General features: G+C 42.7%; 1 protein-coding gene across 1 annotated transcript in view; it reads left to right on the top strand.

Annotated features, from left to right (window-relative positions):
• Positions 1 to 2,969: 2,969 nt before the first annotated feature.
• Positions 2,970 to 19,022, top strand: part of phip (PHIP subunit of CUL4-Ring ligase complex) — a 35,828-nt gene continuing 19,775 nt past the window's right edge. Inside the window, exons 1-15 of the mRNA XM_084377748.1 lie at positions 2,970 to 3,141; positions 3,263 to 3,321; positions 3,408 to 3,437; positions 3,590 to 3,649; positions 7,358 to 7,508; positions 7,752 to 7,850; positions 8,156 to 8,316; positions 11,998 to 12,219; positions 13,242 to 13,342; positions 13,648 to 13,718; positions 14,142 to 14,242; positions 14,668 to 14,708; positions 15,325 to 15,423; positions 16,832 to 16,988; positions 17,080 to 17,214. Coding sequence (XP_084233874.1) covers positions 3,102 to 3,141; positions 3,263 to 3,321; positions 3,408 to 3,437; positions 3,590 to 3,649; positions 7,358 to 7,508; positions 7,752 to 7,850; positions 8,156 to 8,316; positions 11,998 to 12,219; positions 13,242 to 13,342; positions 13,648 to 13,718; positions 14,142 to 14,242; positions 14,668 to 14,708; positions 15,325 to 15,423; positions 16,832 to 16,988; positions 17,080 to 17,214 — 1,527 coding nt within the window. The 5' untranslated portion in view covers positions 2,970 to 3,101. The remainder of the gene's footprint in view (positions 3,142 to 3,262; positions 3,322 to 3,407; positions 3,438 to 3,589; positions 3,650 to 7,357; positions 7,509 to 7,751; positions 7,851 to 8,155; positions 8,317 to 11,997; positions 12,220 to 13,241; positions 13,343 to 13,647; positions 13,719 to 14,141; positions 14,243 to 14,667; positions 14,709 to 15,324; positions 15,424 to 16,831; positions 16,989 to 17,079; positions 17,215 to 19,022) is intronic.

Here is a 19,022-nt window from a genome sequence, read left to right as displayed (position 1 = left end):
ACAATAACAACAAATACACTCGAGGGGGTCAGGATGAAAAGTAAACGTAGACGTGACCAACGAGGCCTAAAGATTCAGACATGGCTTTGTTCCATACCACCCACCGTGTTGTTCGTCATAACGCCATTCATTAATGTTTCTTACACACTGCGGGATGGTAGTGTAGTCGTTAAAGAAACCATTGTTAATGTGTTGCTTAATTTGCTATGCAGGGGTTGAACTTTCTCTCTGAATTCGAGTATGCAAAAAAAATAATAATCACCAATCAAGCACCCTCTTATAATCAAAAGGTTCTGGATTTGATTACGATTTTAATGAAGGTGCTTGTAAGTCAACTGTATTGTGATTACCTCCCATTCAAATTCATGGGAATTAGTGCAAAAAAAGAAACAGCCAGACGTGACAGAAGCAACATTCAACACAGCTGAGCTCACTATATCACTGGATACGTACATACGTGGATGCAGAAAGTACAGAATATTTCCTCGTGAGAGTACGGAGCAAGCTTAACAATCTCCCAGAGCACTTCGGGTCGGTGTTGAAACCACTGGTTGCTTTCTCTGTATTATTCCTCCCCGTCTGGTATAATGTCAGTTTAGTTTGTGGATGATATTGTCAACATCAATCCTGATGTGCTAAGCAAAGCGTACAACCACAAAGATTGTGTTCACATGCAGTGATGGAACAGGATTTGGAGGATAAAATGTGTGTGTTCCCTCTACAAAACAAATACCAGCTCAGGCCTGATGTGTATATAATGATGTATATGTTGCATTTTACTTTGTCGGTGGCGGGTAAAGATACATGTGTGGATGCAGAATACGCCAGTGCCTTTCTTGTGGAGTAGAGAAAAAAGCAGAGCGCCTGTGACACCAAAAGCAAAATAAACAAATCGTCGTTGGTGGAGCCTGTGGATGCCCACATTCCCTGTATAACTCCTGCTCGTCTGGTGATGTCTGCTTTTATTTTTATTGTTTCTTTGTGTGTGTGTCCTTGTGGTTGACATATTACAACACAATAACGCGTATAACTGCGTATATACATCGATGATTCACACCTTGTTGCCTCTTACAAATAAACAGCATTATATTATTCTATCCAAGCGAGCAGAAGCTGCAAGTTTGTGTCCATTGATGTCTCAAGTGCAGGTAAACACGTGATGTGTTGTATGAAAAACTACAATAAAGCAGTATTAAAAGCCAAGAAGTACTTTTCAGTTTCATCAGGGGAAAAAAAAATTGCCAACATTTTCAATAAATAACAGAGGATGAGAATTTGTGAGTCATCTGCTCAAGTTTTCATATCATTGTCATCGTCCAAAACCACAAACTCGTCTGTTCCCTCAAGTCTCTGCCAGGAATTTAAGTGAGACATGTGCTATATAAATATGAGCGTGCTTTCTAAACCAGTGTCTATAATTTTTGAAACAACGCTTCAGGATAAAAACATTTTTTTTGCTACAATACACATTACATACAATGATGATTAAAAAAAAAAAAAAAGAGGAACAGCTTCTTATTTCCACTTCATGAACACCTGTGCAGTGTTTAGGCCGGGAAGAAATAATAAGAGAGGAAAATGTGTGGAAAAACAATTCAAGTTGTGTATTATTTGTGGTTTTTGAAATGCATTTTTGTTTTCCTCTCGGGGTGTTTAAATTATTTCTGTAAATATCGTTTGTTAGGTTGTGTGTTCACCGGCCTCACTTAGTGGGTGGTTTGTTGTTGCAACGAATGAAGCGTTCTCAAGTCATTTTCAACCGCTTGCAGAGAGACTGAGGTGCACATTAATAATTATTATAAGCTTATTAATTGCACGTGCTTTTGTTAATGTCTCCCCTTTGAATAAAAGAAAGGGGGAACAGTTCATGTGGTCAGGAACAGACCGGGAGTTTGATCCGTGTGGGCTGTAAACACATGTATTAAATAAAGACGTAAAATACATTTAACAGCAGCATTATTTTATCTAATTGGAGATCACACCATGGTGCTTCCTTTTCCCACAACTTTCTAGTGAACCACAGTGGAAGTGTGCTGCCACATATTTCCCTGATAACCTTCCTTCGTGATCTCTCTCTATCGTGCATAAAATGTCTCTTAGCCATTAAATTCCTGTAACTCACGAGGGTTTCATTCATTAAGCTGCATTCCCCCCTTTTTTTTCCTTTTTCCAACCCTTCCCCCATTTTACTGCCCTGGCAGTATTTGGAAGAGAAATGGACGACTTCCCCACCAAACGGCTCCCAGAGAGAGAGAGACAGAGTGGGTGTGTGTGTGTGTGTGTGTGTAGAAGCCAGACATCTTGTTACACAATAACGACATAGCAATAACACAACGGGAACACACACACACGAGAGAGAAATTGAACGCTAGCTAGCTAAATTCAACAACACACACAAAAAAAAACAACGAGCTGAGACGGTTAGCTCGACCGTTAATCCTCCTCAAACACACACACGGGAAGCCATGTTTCTACATCCGCAGCTAACAAAGTACACACATTTAACGGGAATTTACGTTGCAGCGATCCGCGACAAACACTTTTAAGCGACTAGCATGTGAGCCTGTAATTATTCAAACGTGATAAATGTCGTTTATCTGCGAAGTAACAGCCTTTCTGCAGCAGTGTGTCCTCTCCTATAGCAGGCTGCCATTTCTACCTCCCCTCTACAGACGCGTGCGTGAAACACACCGCCTGTATTCTTCCGCACAGGAGGCTTGCGCTTTTTTTTTTTTTTTTTTTTCGTTTTGAGGGGGAGGGGGATTGAGACAAACGCGCCTCCACCGACGACCAACCGCCTCTAAAAAAATCACCCCGACGGCTGCCCGACCCGGCGACATGTTTACGGTTGGATCTTTGCGGGAGGACGACGGTGTTTCGAGGGGGAGGTGAAACGCTGCACGCGCGCACTAGTTCCCCCCACACACACACCCCCCCCCTCCTCGCTTGTGGCGGAGGGATACTCGACTGCAGCCGGGACTTCGTGCGAGCGGAGCTGAATGGAGGCAGCCTCTTCCTGGTGGATAAACAGTGACAGCTACAGGGCAGCCACCTAGACCCACCACACAGGCTCTGGCGCTGCCCTGGCAAACAACACCAAAATGGCTTCAGACAGTACACACATCGCGCAGTTGACTTCTGGTGAGTAGAGGAGATCGGCAAAATGTGTCATGGTTGTTGTAATACCCCCTCAGTTTCCTCGGTGCCCTCTTCTAACGCAGCTCCCGTCCTCTTCTCTCTCTCTCCCCTCCAACCATACCAGAACTGTACTTCCTAATAGCCCGATTTCTAGAAGCTGGACCGTGTCAGAAAGCAGCCGAGGTTGGTGTTTATGCATTTTAGGATAATTTATAACATGTCCGAAATTGTCACGGGGTGTAATTTTGTATTTTTTATCCTATTTTCAGACCCTGATAAGGGAGGTGGAGGAGAAGGAGGTAAGCAGTCAGCAGTACGAGAGAGATGCTTCTCTCCGCACTGTACTTTGTGTTGTTGCTTTCACTCTGATTTATCATTTACTGTTTTAAAACATCACCCGATGCGTTTCTGAACCGGATGATCACAGTCGACACTATTTTTCCCATCTTAGCTGCTGCCCAGAAGGCTGGACTGGACAGGGCTGGAGCACCCCGGGACGTACGAAAATTTGGTAAGGGAGCCCTATAACTGAGGAAAAAGTTTTTAGAGAGCAAAATAAAAATTGAATTTCCCGCAATTTTTAAATCAGGTGGCAAAGAAAAAACTGCAAAGGACTTCGCAGGGCGAGCTGGCGTGCGAGTCGGGGCCGTTCGGGGGCACCGAGGGGTCGGCTCCCGGCGTCCTGTGCACCGTGGTGCGCGAGTTTGGTGCCATGCATGTGCTAAAGGTTTTTAATAGTTGTTGGGAAGAAAATGTGTGTGAAATGTTGATACGTCATGAGTGTTGTGGTGTAGGAGCGCCAGGATCCGGAGGAGGGACTCCCTGCGCCACAAGCCAGAGAGAGAGAGAGAGAGAGAGAGAGAGATGGAGGCGCTCTTGTCCTGCAAGAACCATAATATGTGTGCACGGGGTTGAAAACACACACAGGGGGGGCAAGAGTTAGAAAACAGGATTTTTTTTTTGGTTGGTGGAGAATATAAACAGTATGTTCAGTAAAGCTGGGAGTTAGAGCTTCCCATCTGAAGGGGGACTGTTGTGGAGTGCTTCTTCTGGGTTTTTTAAGGGGGTGGGTGGGGAAGAGAGAGCATTGTGGTGCAAGCTTTCGGATGGAGGAAGAAGCAGATGAGGTTATGTGAAGATGCGAGGTAACGTTTCGGGCTGATATCTGATAATCGCGTTATTAATTGACGTGCTAATTGTCATGTAAACAAACAAGCGGGGCTTTGCTTTTTTTTTTGCGTTTTTACGCATGGAGGCGTGGAGAGAATTAATCATCGCGGGGCATATTTATTATCTTTTTTTTTTTTTTTAAAAGTGTGCATCCACACTTTGATTTCTGCTGTTTTATACGGTTAATTTATGATATTAAAAATAATGACCTGTGGCCATGTTTTATGAGCTACGTTTTCGCTGGATTTTCCCCTCACTCTCTCGTGCGCACAGACGAGACGCGTGGAGATCCAAACACGAGATCGCATGAAGCGTAGATCCACCAGGATTGTAAATCTTTTACGTTTAAGACATTATTGACAGTTTCTTTCTTCCTGCCTGTGTGTGTGTGGGTTTTTTTTTTTTCGCTCGCTCTCTCTTCCTGCTTGGCTCATTCGGCTCTCCGTCCCTCCTCCTCCTCTTCGTCCTCCTCCTCCTCCCCATTCCCAGCCTTGCCTCCTGTCTATTGTGCATAATTTTCCTCGATTGAAAAAAAAAAATAAAAAAAGATCTTGCAGAGGTTTTTTTTTTTTTTTAATTATTATTAAAGCGAATGGAGAAAAAAAAAGAAAAGAGGGTGTTTAGAGACCTTGCTCGGAAGTGTTTTCTGGGCAGGTTGGTGTCTGCGGCTGGTACAGAAAAAGGGGGTTGGGCAACAGTGAGGAATCAACACAGACTTCAATGATACTGCAATAATTAAGGATATTAATTGTGGTTAATTAATTAAGGCGGATTAATTAGATGTATAATTATTGTAATTTTGCATATATAATTGACCAGAAACACAATATACATAAGAGCATGGACCTATTTTTGTATGGAAATAGCAGCATATTTCCATTTTTTACCATATTTACACCATTTTCACTATTTTTGATTTTTGCTTTAAATGATTTAAAACGTGTCTGATTTCAATTATAATAACATATTAAAGAGAATAACGTCCCGAATAAGTGATTTTTATTGATTTTTGAGCAGAAATAGGTGATAATCGAAAGGAGGTGTGTGTAGGGCCATGTGCTCTCTGCTGGTGCTGTTGTGACTGAGAGATGAGCAAGAAGTAAAATGGAGCAAATTGTTGAGAGATGTCGCTCAGTTGATGTGTGTGTGTGTGTGTGTGTGTGTGTGTGTGTGTGTGTGTGTTCATCGTGGCTTTGTGTGTACCTGAGAGGGGATTGTGCCCTGATATGTGCTTAGAAACACTGATCACGTCCCCCGAACCAGCAAGGATGTGAAAGCAATTAAGGGGTCATTAATTGTGTGTGTGTGTGTGTGTGTGTGTGTGTGTGTGTGTGGGTTGATGGAGAGAGAGTCTGTGTGTGTGTGTGTGTGTGTGTGTGTGTGTGAGTGCATTAATTGTTTAATTTCAGGCTTATTTGACCCCGTTCAGATATTTAAATCAGATGTGACTGAAACAAAACTGATTACCGCATGTCTGATTTAAATTAATATATTTAGAATAATCCTGAAATAAACACAGTGCTGCTGCTGCTGCACGCTGCATGTTTATGTGTCCCGTCCAGTGGTTTCAAGCAGGCAGGCAGGCAGGCATGTGGTTGTGTGTGTGTGGTTGTGTTTCTTCAGTGGTATAGGCCAGTGCAGGAGGAGTGTCCCCCATGTGTCGGTGGAGTCAGAGACGCACACACACTGTGTTTACAAGAGTGTGGCTTTCATTCTGCTTCATGCTGCATGTTGCGTGCCACACCCCCCTTCTCTGCTTTCACTTTACTGCACGTGAACTGAATCCATGTCCATTTAGAAGACAGACGTTTAACTGTAATTCAGCGTTTATTTAGGTGTTGTATTTATTTTATACTTGTGTCATTTTGTGATGTAAATATTGAGTAATTAATTATTTTGTCAGAGTGCTTTAAATGACGACTTACTGCAGTTTGAGAATGAATGTCATTCAGTCATCTTTACATTTAATATTTTTTCCTTGTTGGTCCTACTCAGTTGTCTTCTCGGACCCCTTACAGGGTTGTTATTGATAAGGCTGCATGCACGGTATGGTCGAAAAGTGATATTGCGATTATTTTGACAGATATTGTTATTGCGATATAATTCATGATTATGATGGATGGTTAAATTTTACACCACAGTTGTCATTGTTATTCAGAAACTAGTAAAATCATGATGATGTGGCATTTCTCCCGGTCTCTGCCAAAGGAGAACAAGCTTTGTAGCCCAGAGCGTTTCATTAAAACACTGTTTTGTGACACATAGAAGCTTTATAAAATAATTTCAGTTCCTTCGATTTGGATAATTGTTCTTACTCATATTGCGATTTTGGTTATTGTGTGATCAGTTGTGCAGCCCTAGTTATTGATAGAATTTTTCAAAGGGCTCCTTTCCATTTTCAAAATGGAAATATTCTGCAAACCAGCAGGTGTTTGAAGTAGTGACCTTGTTTTTTTGCTTCTGCTGAATTCTGCAGAAAATAATTTTATTTCAGAGTTTGTTACTTAATGGGCTCAATCCAGAGAGCAATCCTTTGTGTCTGCAGGCAACAATCACTTTGTAAATACTTAATTATTCCCCTTTTTAATAGAAGAGGACTGTGAGTGATTGTTTTTTATATTACTAGACAGTTTTTGTTGTAATTATGTTTTTCTTTTACTTGCCACCATTATCGGCGTCACTGCAGGCTGAGTTGGGCTGCAACTAATGATAATGTTGTTTTATCTGTTGATTACTTTCTGGATTTATTGATTCGTTGTTTATTTGTAAAAAAAGATAAGTGAAAAAGATGCCTCCTAAAGCTTAAGATGATGTCCTCAAATGTCTTCTTTCTGTCTACAGCCGAAAGATATTCAGTTTAATGTCAGAGAGGAGTATAGAAAGCAGAAAATGCTGTGCCAGCGTGAGCTTGATGTCTTGACGTGTCAACATTTGGCCACAAAGGCGCTTGAACACATTTTTTTTAAGCTGCTAACCTCTGGCTGGTGTTTTGTCAATTTCCCTGTCTGACTACAAGCGGAGCTAAGAATGTGTGTGTGTGTGTCTGCAGGTGAAACTGTACCGACATGTCAGTGCAGACCACCTGTTGCAGGTCTGCTCCAGAGTTTGTCCGCTGCTGGAGAGGGAGGTCCCCGCCAGCGTGCCTGGACTCACGAGCCTGCTGGGGGCCGGCAGGCAGAATCTCCTCCGCACCACAAAGAGTGAGTGGATACATAGTGCATGATGTAGCACATGAGCTACTTCAGTGTACACATATGCTAACACACCCACTCAGAGACCACTGTGTTACATCTCTCTGCATGTGTGTGCAGGCTCACGTAAATACATCTTTTCGTGAGCTTATGCAAATATAAATGCATGCATACAGAACAGCGTGGCGAGTCTTGATACAAACTGTATAATGTGAGTCTTTATGCAGATCTGTTGTGTTTATTTTACTCCAGGTTGCAAGCATGTTGTGTGGAAGGGCTCAGCGCTGGCTGCGCTGCACTGTGGGCGACCACCGGAGCCGCCTATTATCTACGGCAGCCCGCCTAATATCGGTAAAGAAATATGCACAACAGAAAAATAACATTCAACTGTTCCTCTTTGTTTGTGCCTTTGATATTCAACGTATGAGTCAGATGCTACATATTACACTGTATCTCTGTCTGCCAAGGTCCTCAGTGCCAGTAGCATCTGACAGCAGTGTTATTATTGATTTCCTTCAGTATCACAGTCTATTTTATGCACAGTGGATGAACACACTTGCGGCCCATTTACATGTTCTTTAAAGGCCCTTTTGTTAAATCAGTGTGTTTCCCTTGATTTGCTGCTGATCTACTTTATTCTTTTCTTCGCCGTCCAGTCGAGACGAGCTTCGGGCGCCGGCTGAATGGCTCGTACCGTCTCCGGCAGCTGGTGCCCACGGCCGTGTACCAGCACATGAAGATGCACAAGAGGATCCTGGGACACCTGTCGTCCGTGTACTGCGTTACCTTCGACAGGACGGGACGACGCATCTTCACGGTGCGTGTGTTGACCTCAGCTGTGTGTTTAAGGAGTCCTTTCAAAGTGATTAAGTGACATTATTGTGCGCTCGTGTTTTCTCTGTATCTGTTTAGTGTCACCGCTGTGTGTGTACGTGTTTGATTGTTACAAGCCGTCGTACCACGATGACCCGGCGTCTCTATTCCCTGTTGTAACAGTTCTGGTAGGAGGTAATTACTGTTTACCTAGCTGTGGTGGGGCGTCTTTATTGAATGACTCACAGCTATAGCCCGGATTCATCCTGCAGGGAAGCAAATTATATCATATTTTCAAGACAGGAAAACAAACTATTCTCAATGAGCAAGTCGACCTTTGCCCTCTGAACGCCCCCCTGTGCTGTTTTAGTTTCCCTTTGTGACACGGTTTGGTCGGAGATGCAGCTCGGGTGAAGAGTTAAATATTGAGCGAACAAAGAGATAATGTTGATTTAATGTTGTCGTCCTTCTGTTTGGATCCTCGAGTCAAACACTGCCTGCTGCTATACACCATTTTCAGCTTTCACTTCTTAAATCTCTAAAAATGGCTGGCTGCTGAGAGGGAGGGAGGGAGGTAGGGAGGGAGAGAGGGAGGGGGGGATAGATTGACTCTCTGTCTCTCTTTGCCTGTTATCTCTCTCTTTCCACCGTTCTTACACTCCCTGCTCTCTCTCTCTCTCTCTCTCTCTTTCTTTTTCTCTCCCCCGACCGTCTCTCATCCTGCGCTGCCCCTCCTCTGTTCCCTTTCTCCCTCCCTCCCTCCCTCCCTTCCTCTCGCCTCTCCTCTCTTCTTGCTATTTCTCATCATAACTGGAGAAAATGTTTCCTCTGAGGCGCTGGCTAAGTGCCAGAATTAAAATTCGTTCTTGGTCTCCCTCACTACCCTTTTTTCTCTGCGCTCGTTTTCTCTCCGCCTCTCTTGCTGTCTCCTTTCATCACAAGATCATTTTTATTTATATATTTTTCTTATTTTTGGAGCTCTCCGGTCTTTTTTTTTTTTTTTTTTTTTTGCTGCAGTGGAAGGCAGATTGATTGATTAATCATTGACTGTTTCATCTGGTGCAAACATTCACAGTGATCATCCGTGATCAATGAGCGAGGGCATGTTTATTTGGTTGAACAATTGATTGGCAAACGGCCACATTGATTTGTGTAATTTAGCTTTGGTAATGGCTGCAAGTTCATTATCATAGCTGCTGGGAAAGACGGATGAGACACGCCAGTACGCATTGTTTGTTGCCTGTGACGGCAGCTAACGTAACTTCACATCGGAAGCGACAAGGAAAGTTTGTGTCGAGCCTCTGGCTTTTACAAACCCTGCACCGCTCAGGCTCGTCTCTAAATGGTGCATGGAAAATAAAGTCAAACACTTACCGGTTCAGGATTCTGAAATGTAAGGATTTGCTGTTTTTCTTTGTTATGATGATATTAAATAAGGAATCTTTCGGTTTTGGATTGTCAGTTGGACAAAAGACGCTATTTGAAGACGTCACTTTGGGCTCCAGAAAAATTGTGATGAGCTTTTATCACAACTTTTTGACATTTTAAAGGATAAACAATCGTTTTCGTCAGTTTTTTTGTCCATTTTAATGCAGTAACAGTTTGTCCTTGAGCTGTTTTTTCTATCTAAATCAAGGGATGCTTGCTGTTTTGATCAGTCTACACGGAATAACAGCTCCAGTCAGATTCAGTTCCACTGGTGATGGAGCGAGTGATTATGATTTATTCAAAGGAGGGGGTTGGTGTTTTCATCTCACATTTCCTCTCAAATCTATGCTGATGCCGATAACGCGGCCCGTCTCGTCAGATACGTTGGGGATATAAAAAGGCTGAGTGATCTGAAGCTAACTAACTAACTGGAATCTAATCTGCTGTTTGATCGACAAACTTGATAATCAGGTGTGAAAACTGGTGGATTTTGTTAAATGCACTTACATTTCTAACATCACATTCCCATTTCCTGATGCGGCTCTGCGCTCACTTCTACCTGCTCTGTTAGTCCCTTCTTTATCACGCAGGCAGTTTGTATTTTAAAAAAAAATGAAGATATGAGATTGTGTCACACTGTGCTTGACAGCGGTTACCTGTTGGTTTTAAAAATTATTTTCAGATCGTAATCAAGGCGCAGATGGGTCTGGCACCATGTTGAATCACAAAAACCTTTAACGCCTTACAAGCTGGATCACAGCCAGAAATTCTTACTCGAGTCCCTGAAGGCTGTTTCCACGTCTTGATTAAAGGTCTTGATTGAACAGACTAAAGACTGTGTAGGAAGCTGCCTGCAGGCTCCCAAACTTCTTATAGACTCGGCTTTATGGATTATGTAACATTATGACCTTTTTATCGTAACTAAATTTAATACTACTTATAATATATTACTTTAATATAAGAGGGCCTCCTCCCTAAAATTGCCTTTTTGCGAGAAAAACCCACAACAGCTTTTATCAAAAGAAGACATGTGACGTCTTATTCAATCCTCAGCCGGTTCACAGTAGTGTTTCTCTACAGTTTTGAGCTCCCTCTTCTCCTTTGGTGTAGTTGTACTTGAGGCGAAGCGAGGAGTCCTCACAGCGCAGGCCGGTCTATCTCACAGTGGTGTGAAGAATCTCAGCTCTGAACTGTCTGGGAAGTGAGCGAGTGTGTCCTGTTGCTTGTGGTTAAACGACATGCTGAGTGATATTCAATATGCCCGCCTGCACATTGTAACCCCGTCACTGTGAAGCTCTCACTCAATGTAATAGTTTACATTAACAATCAGCTTAGTACACTCATATACTGTAGTAAAGCCAATAGAAGGCATTAAAAGATTAAAAATAGTCACCACTTAGTATGCTTATTGTTTCTGTATTTGCGAAGTTATTTGAATTTAATTTAATTTTCTACCACTGACAGCCGAGTTGCTTAAACTAACTTAAAGTTTGGCTCCTTGCATATACAGCATATGACTGATTAATTAATTGATTTCCTTTATTTTTGTGACAGTCACACAAAGAGCCCAACCCTCAGTCGAGTGCAGCTGTCAAACATTTCAATTCGCTGCACAATTACAAGTTGCCTTCTCTCCCAAACTCGGCAAAACAAAAATCTGCTACAACAAAGCTTCCCCCTCCTGAAGCACAACTTCACTTTTTCATAATCATCCAGCCAGAAGAAATCAGCATAAGTGAAGGATATTTTAGTAAAAAGTACACTCCTTATGTCCTCGCATAATCAAACACTTACTCATATATACTGACACCACAGTGACAATCAGCCTGTCAGTTCTTTTTCTAATTTTGTCCATAATTTGTATTCAGATAGTCTAAAATAATTTAAAGGATTTTTCATGACAGCTGCAGAGCTCACGTGTTGCCTTGGCTGGTAATAAGTATGTGCGTGTAAATGCACTGAAAGCGCTTGTGCAGACGACAGTCTGGTGCCTTGAAATGTTCATTGTCACTTTTGGACACGCTGCAGATTAGTCACCTCTATTTTCTGAATCTGAAGAACTTCATCCTCCTTCTGTTTGTCCTCCTAGTTTACCAATCTGCTGACTGTCTAAGGCTGCAGTCGGCCCAGATATATTTTAAAATCGTTTTTGAACTTGACATGTTTAATTTGTCTTTCTTGAAGTGTGCCTTAGAGGCAGACATATATAAAAATACTTCACTCACCCCGTATTGGCTGTGCCGTCTTTCGTTTCCAGGGCTCAGACGACTGCCTCGTTAAGATCTGGGGAACAGATGACGGACGGCTACTGGCGACTCTGCGCGGCCATGCCGCCGAGATCTCGGACATGGCGGTCAGCTACGAGAACACCATGATCGCCGCCGGCTCCTGTGACAAGACTATCAGAGTGTGGTGCTTACAGACCTGCGCCCCTTTGGCCGTCCTGGAGGGACACGCAGCCTCCATCACCTCGCTGCAGGTAGGCGGGTGCTCAGGGTGTGTGGCTTCACATGCATGTTTGTCTGCGTGTGTTTGGTTTGCACAAAAAGAGGAATGGAAAGCCAATACAATATTTATAACAACACTTTTCACCAGTCTGTCTGTCTGTAGAGTGTCTGTAACTTTATATTTTAGAAACATTATCCACACTAGACAGTTAAGACACTAAATATGATGCGTGTAATTACATTCTTTTTATAATGTAAAAGCCACTAAAACAATAATTAGCTCATGACAAACTGTTGTACAATCCACTGTGGGTGTACATGTTAAGAAGATGAGGTCAACAAGACGCCTCTGACATGACCGGCTGGTATCCAGCATCCAGTAAATCGCCAGTATTGGTTCCATGAGAAGACTCATTTTAATCAGAAATGTATTATTTATGTTATTCTGCGTTTTTTCTTATTATCCCAATGAAAATCCATTTTCCCCTCTCCTGTCTGTGGCATTCAGCCTTAAGCTGTTTGTTGCTGCTGAAAATGTGAATCTCAAAAGGTGATTTCCTGAAACAGCTGGGCACTGCAGTGTTTAGTAAACATCACCATAACAAGAGTGAATAGTGCACTTTGCTGGTGGAAAACAGACTACAGTGCCCGAGTTCATTGTGATAAAGGAAGAGGGCTAATTCAGGGGTTTTGAATAGTTTTAGGGGCAACACAGGAATCATATGTACACAGGTGCAGCTTCTCAGTGGGATCAGGACATGTTTGTTTTTGATCTTCTCATGGGATTTATAGACAGTAAGAGGAATACACAACATCGCCAGCCATATCCTGTAAACGCTTGATCGTACACAGCGTTTGTTTTGTTTGCATATTTATCTGTGCATCTCTGTATTTGAGGTTTTTTGCATCCTCTCACCTCTTCCTTCATTGTTACGGATGCTTTTGAAGCTCATGTGGGTTAATTTTCCTTTCTTTTCTTACTGGAGTGTTCGCAAAACATATTCTTATCGCCCAGTATAACTCTGCTGTAACCTCTAATTGGTTGTGTTTGCAGTTTTCTCCTCTCTGTTGCGGCTCCAAGCGCTACCTGTCCTCCACCGGAGCTGACGGCACCATCTGCTTCTGGCAGTGGGATGCACGCACGCTCAAGTTCGGGTGAGAAACACAAGACGCAGCACACACTGTACACGCAGTCTCACCTGCACAAGTGCTGGTCACACCTTTTACATCTACATGCTGTTCTTCTTTGTGCAAACGTGTTTTGTTTTCATAGTTGTTTTTGTTTGTTACATGGTGAACATAATAGTTTACTTATTATGCTGTATGTTATCTTGATGTCTTTGCCTTATGCAGAACATTGTTGTAGACTACTGATCTTAACTACGCACAGATTTGGGATGACGTGTCACTTTTTTTGTGTTTCTTCATAAATGTCACTTTCTGTGTGTGTCTGTGTCCAGTCAGAGGCCCAGTAAGTTCACGGAGCGTTCCAGACCTGGCGTCCAGATGATCTGCTCCTCCTTCAGCGCAGGTGAGGCGCCGCTCGCTTTTGATTTTTTACGCATGCTTCCTCACCGCCGGAGGGGAAACGGCAGCAGAGCTGAAAAAATGTGCTCATTTAGCCCAGATTAAGTGAAGAGCTTCGCACAGCAGACAACCGCACTCGAGTGGGCCACTGATTTTCAGTAAATGTGGAATAAGTGTGCTTCACAGTTATTGAGAGCATATTTCTAATTTGAGATGCCGTTGACCTTAAACATATGATAAACAACTGTAAAGTTTCTATTGCACAAAGTTTGCACCCACAATCAAAGGACAATTGTTTGTTCGTTTTAAAGTGTATTGTTTCCATTATTCATGTAAAAAATGAGTGCTGGAATGTATGAATTTAGTTACTCAGACGCTTTTATGTGTATGTGTGTGTGTGTGTGTGTGTGTGTGTGTGTGTGTCCAGGTGGTATGTTCCTGGCAACAGGAAGCACGGATCACATCATCCGGGTGTATTACTTCGGGTCAGGCCAACCAGAGAAGATCTCCGAACTCGAGTCCCATACGGTGAGTCACTAAAGTGCTTTATCACAAAAACTGTGCTGTAACTGTGAAAAACTACATTTTTGTATCTGCATCATTCAGCAGGTTGTTTCTGAAATTCATCAAATATCGAGCACGAGGGTTCACTCACCTTGGAAACAGTAGTTTGACCCCCCCAAAAAAACCCTTAACTCAATGTCCACTTACGTGCTTTAGTTTCCCAATGCTACCAAAGCTCCAACTGTATCTCATGGACTTCCCCAGCAGCTAACGTCTGCTCAGCTGTCCTGGAGATGTCGTAGTCTTGAAAATATGGGTCATCATTCTCCTTGGCAACTAAGCAAAGCTCTGTAAAAGTTTATTTTTGTCGTTATTTGCAACGCTAGCGGAGAAAATGTTTGTTACTCGTGGCATTGTTTTGATTTTTCTCCTGTGTTTTTCTCACCTAGGACAAAGTTGACAGCATCCAATTTTCACATTGCAGTGACAGGTAGGGTTGCACAGTCGGTGTGTGTGCGTGTGTGTGTGTGTGTGTGTTTGTCGAGCTACAAAATAGCTGTAGTTAATTTTTGTGTGTGCACCGCCGTTTGTTTTTATGGAACCTCAGGGTGTTGTAATGTGTCTTGATGATGTCAGCAGAAACACTTACTTTACTTGCTATTTGATACATGCTCTGAAACACATCCTCACACAAACACACATACACACACACACACACACACACACACACACACACACACACACACACACACACACACACAGGCATACACTTGCACACATCATGCACTCTCCTGGTGTTAAATTGTGTGTGCCTATGTGGAGTTTGCAGAAAAACAAGCTCAGCTGTAATTCCCCTGGGTTGCAGTGATCTCAGCAGTGAGGGAGGTAGACTGTCTATGCAAAAAGAAAGGGGTGGAGGAGATGGAGATGGAGAAGGAGACGGGTGGGAGGGTTCATATAATTAGTGTATCCTGATGTTTGAAGATGAAAGCATTCATTGTACTGCAGAAAGCTGAAACAGAACCGAGTGTTATATTTACAGTTTACCTATGCATTAATTTGCGCTCACAAATTGGCGTGTGTGTGTTTGTTTTTTTGTGTTGTAGGTTCGTAAGCGGCAGCAGAGATGGTACAGCGCGAATCTGGCAGCTGCAGCCTCAGGGCTGGAGGAGCATTCTGCTGGACATGCAGACCAAATTACCCGGGTATGTGTGTGCACGGCTGTCAAAAGTCTGGCGCGCTGCTGCGCTCAGAGCTCAGAGCCGTGGGAAGGGATGATCCTGCGGGTTATAATGTCACTCTAAATTTTACAAAAATCAATCTTCTTGCGTGCAAAAGTGCCAGACCTGTAGTGTGCGAAGATTCACACTTGAAAACAATGCACTGTTTTGAAATTTTTATTAGAAAGAGCTAAAACGAGACTTTCTGCCCTTTGTGCCAGCAGCAAAATGCTTCTCTCACAATAATTTAGACCTGCATTTATCTGTTTTTTCGAGTATGGTGACCTACTGCATAATCTACAGCACATAGATAATTAAGTTAGAGACAGAAAAAAAACATCTTCCCACCTGTGGCATGAAGCGTGACACGGTGATTGATTACCCGACTGCTCCCAGACAGAATATAGATTTACTGCAGCCATCACAGACAGTGAATGAATGAAGAGGACACTGACAGGCTATTTAAGTGTCTATTGCCTGAGTGAACAAAACAAACATGAGAATAAATACAGATTTTTATTATTTTAAAGAATGAAAACCAACAACAATACAACTAAACTGATACATACTGTATGTATTACCATAGGGTTATCTCCAAGACAGTTATCTCCAACAACAATTTATCCAATTAGCTGATAAACTACCTGAGGATGTGGATGAATTTGTTGACGTCTCACTTGAAGTCTCATCCTCCGTGGAGGGCTCAACCTCTTCTTCTTCTCGCCTGCAGCCGTGCTAACGTTAGCCGTGGCTGCTGCAGGGGTCCCGGCTTTCCCGACTGCTTTAAGCTCTCCATTGTCCTGACTCAATGTGACTTGAACAAGCTGCAGGGTAGACACCGTCTTGCTCTCTCACTTCTATACTAAGTTACTCTCTCACCTAGATGTGCTCTCAGGAACTGAACTTTGGCACCAGTTGATTTAGCCTGAGTTGGTACTCCTCAAAAGAAGTTCAGTACCCATGTCTTTTACCTCGTGATCTTGTCCTGAAACAAAGTACAAACAGCGTCAGGAAATTGCACAAGAAGGTGTTGAAATGTTTTGGAAGTGCTGGTTTTCACAGTTTACACATGTAAACATTAACAGCAGATGTTGTGAATAATTACCCTAAAGTGTAAATAGATAAGGTCGAGCTGTCAGACTGGCTAGCTCCTCATTAATTGTGTATAAAGGCACAGAGGATAACAGATTAAATTCATTAGCAGGACAAGCCAGACGATGAATTGTTCACATCTTTGATCAATAACCCAGAAAAGAGGATGCATTCATTTTTTATGACATTTGAAATGTTTCACAAGATGTCTTTTTATTTTCCCTTTGATGTCATTTGTGCCTATTAACTGATCTTTACTGGTACACGCTTGACGTCAATGTTTCAACATCTTTGCCATCAGAAAGTACAACCCGCCACCGCTGGAGGACAAGGTGACCAAGCTGAAGGTTACCATGGTAGCATGGGACCGCCACGACGGCACGGTGATCACAGCGGCCAACAATCTCACGCTGAAGGTGTGGAACTCGACGACTGGCAACCTCGTCCACGTCCTCATGGTATGTAGCGACAAAACACTGAGGATTTTTTTCTGTCATTTTTAATTTCTTGGGGTGCCGTAATCTGACCGCTGATGTTGTTTAACATCAGGGTCATGAGGACGAGGTGTTCGTCCTGGAGCCACACCCCTTCGATCCAAGAATCCTTTTCTCAGCGGGTCATGACGGGAATTGCATCGTGTGGGACCTGGCCAGGGGAGTGAAGATCCGCTCGTATTTCAACATGGTGAGACTGCTGACCACCCTGCGCCTCTCTCTTTCTCCTGTCCCTTCGTCTCATTACCTCTCACCCGCCATGTTCTCTTTGGCTGTGTTCACACTGAAGCTGAAAGTGACCAGATCCAGATATTTGTCCCCGTCACACAGATGTCATGTTTTCACGCACAGTGAATCAGCAAAAAAGATACAGACTAGTTTTGTTATTTATTTTCTTCCTCCTTTATTCTTTGCTTCTTTCCCACCACACACATGCTTTCTCCTTTCTTTTCTTGGTGTCACTCTTTGGCTCACATTCTTTCCCTCTCAGCCGTCACTGTTCTTCCCCTCTGATCACTTTCACTTTCTCTCTTTGCTGTTCTCACCTCCCCCATGCTTGAATTTTTCCTCTTGTCATTAAAGGCACCACGGCACCACGGTGTGTGGCCGTGGGCACGAGTCAAGGGTAGAGTGAAATCATGACACCACGCTGAAGTGCATATGCCACTGTACATATTCACCTGGTGTGTTAATCATTGTTGCCACTGGTTTTATTTCCTGCGTGTGTCTCTATGGTAACCAAGGACGGCATTAATCACAGTGTCAAAACAAGTGAGTCACTCAGCAGGCCAAAATCTCTGTGTTGATCATAGACTGTGAATAATGTTCAACAACCATAGATTGTATGAAAAAAGTGGACATGATGTCGACCATCGGTTTGATGACTGCTGCTCTGAGGTCTTGAGTTTGGTACTTTGGCCGTCGCCATCTTGTTTTTTGGAGCCTGAGGTGACTATTTGGACGAGGGGGTGGAGCTATTATTGTCTGCTTTACTAAAAATGAAACCATAATGTACAAAATGAACATCCTTTTGTATTGAAGAAGACTCGAAACCAACTCATGTGGAAACAGTTTACTGAGGTTATAAATAGAGCGAGAAGTGGGTTCAGTTTTTTGCATAGACTTCCATACATCAGCCTTCTTTTTGAAACCATGCGAGTCGTTTCCTTCTGGACATTAGAAAGAATGCACTTCTGCATTGGCTTCACTTCTCAGACCCAGTGACTTTGTTTGCACAGTCTATATTAACAACATGTGATGGTGAAATGGCCCAAATTTCAGTTTGAAACTTTTACTCATCACCTTTGCTAATTGTGGACACACTGGCACAAGTGACAGTTACAGGCTAATGGTACGTTTTAAAAATATAGTGTTCAAAAAGCACAAGTATAAATTATTCATAAGGAACTGATTCATTCATGTCAGGTACACAGATAAGTATCTAAAGGTTGCCAGTGTTAGTACAGCACTCTCTCCACAGGAGAGGAAATGAACCTCTGACTAGGCTGTCTTCAAAACTCATTGAATATACTGTGTGTCATGTTACACTAAGACTGTAGCAGAAGCAGAATTCATTTAACTTTTAATTTACAAAAAGAAAGAAAATGTTTTAACTCTTTTGGACGCTACATAGCCTCGATTTAATGGGAGCAAGCCAGTGCAAGCAGAGGTGCACTGTTGCTTTTATATTATTACATTATTAACATCATATATCCCAAAACACCATTTTGCAATAAGGCAAGGTTGGTTTAACTAAACATGCTCTGCTCATTCTTACTTTGCCAGATCCACTGCAAACAGTTTCATCAGTGCTGTTGCTCCTGTAGCTCTTATGTGTGTGTTTGCAAGTAAGGGAGGTTCTTTAAAAATCCTGTAAGTGTGATAGAGGATGTGGTGCTGTACCATTTCTGTACCTGGATATTTGCTCGGTCTATTAATAACACTATTTAACTACTTCTAGAGTTGCCTGTTCCTGCAGCTCGCTAAAAAAACACACGC

The sequence above is a fragment of the Pagrus pagrus genome (genome assembly GCF_965226575.1).
Source record: "Pagrus pagrus genome assembly, chromosome: 16".
Classification (NCBI taxonomy): Eukaryota; Metazoa; Chordata; class Actinopteri; order Spariformes; family Sparidae; genus Pagrus; species Pagrus pagrus.
This window is presented reverse-complemented; position numbering and strand designations above follow the sequence as displayed.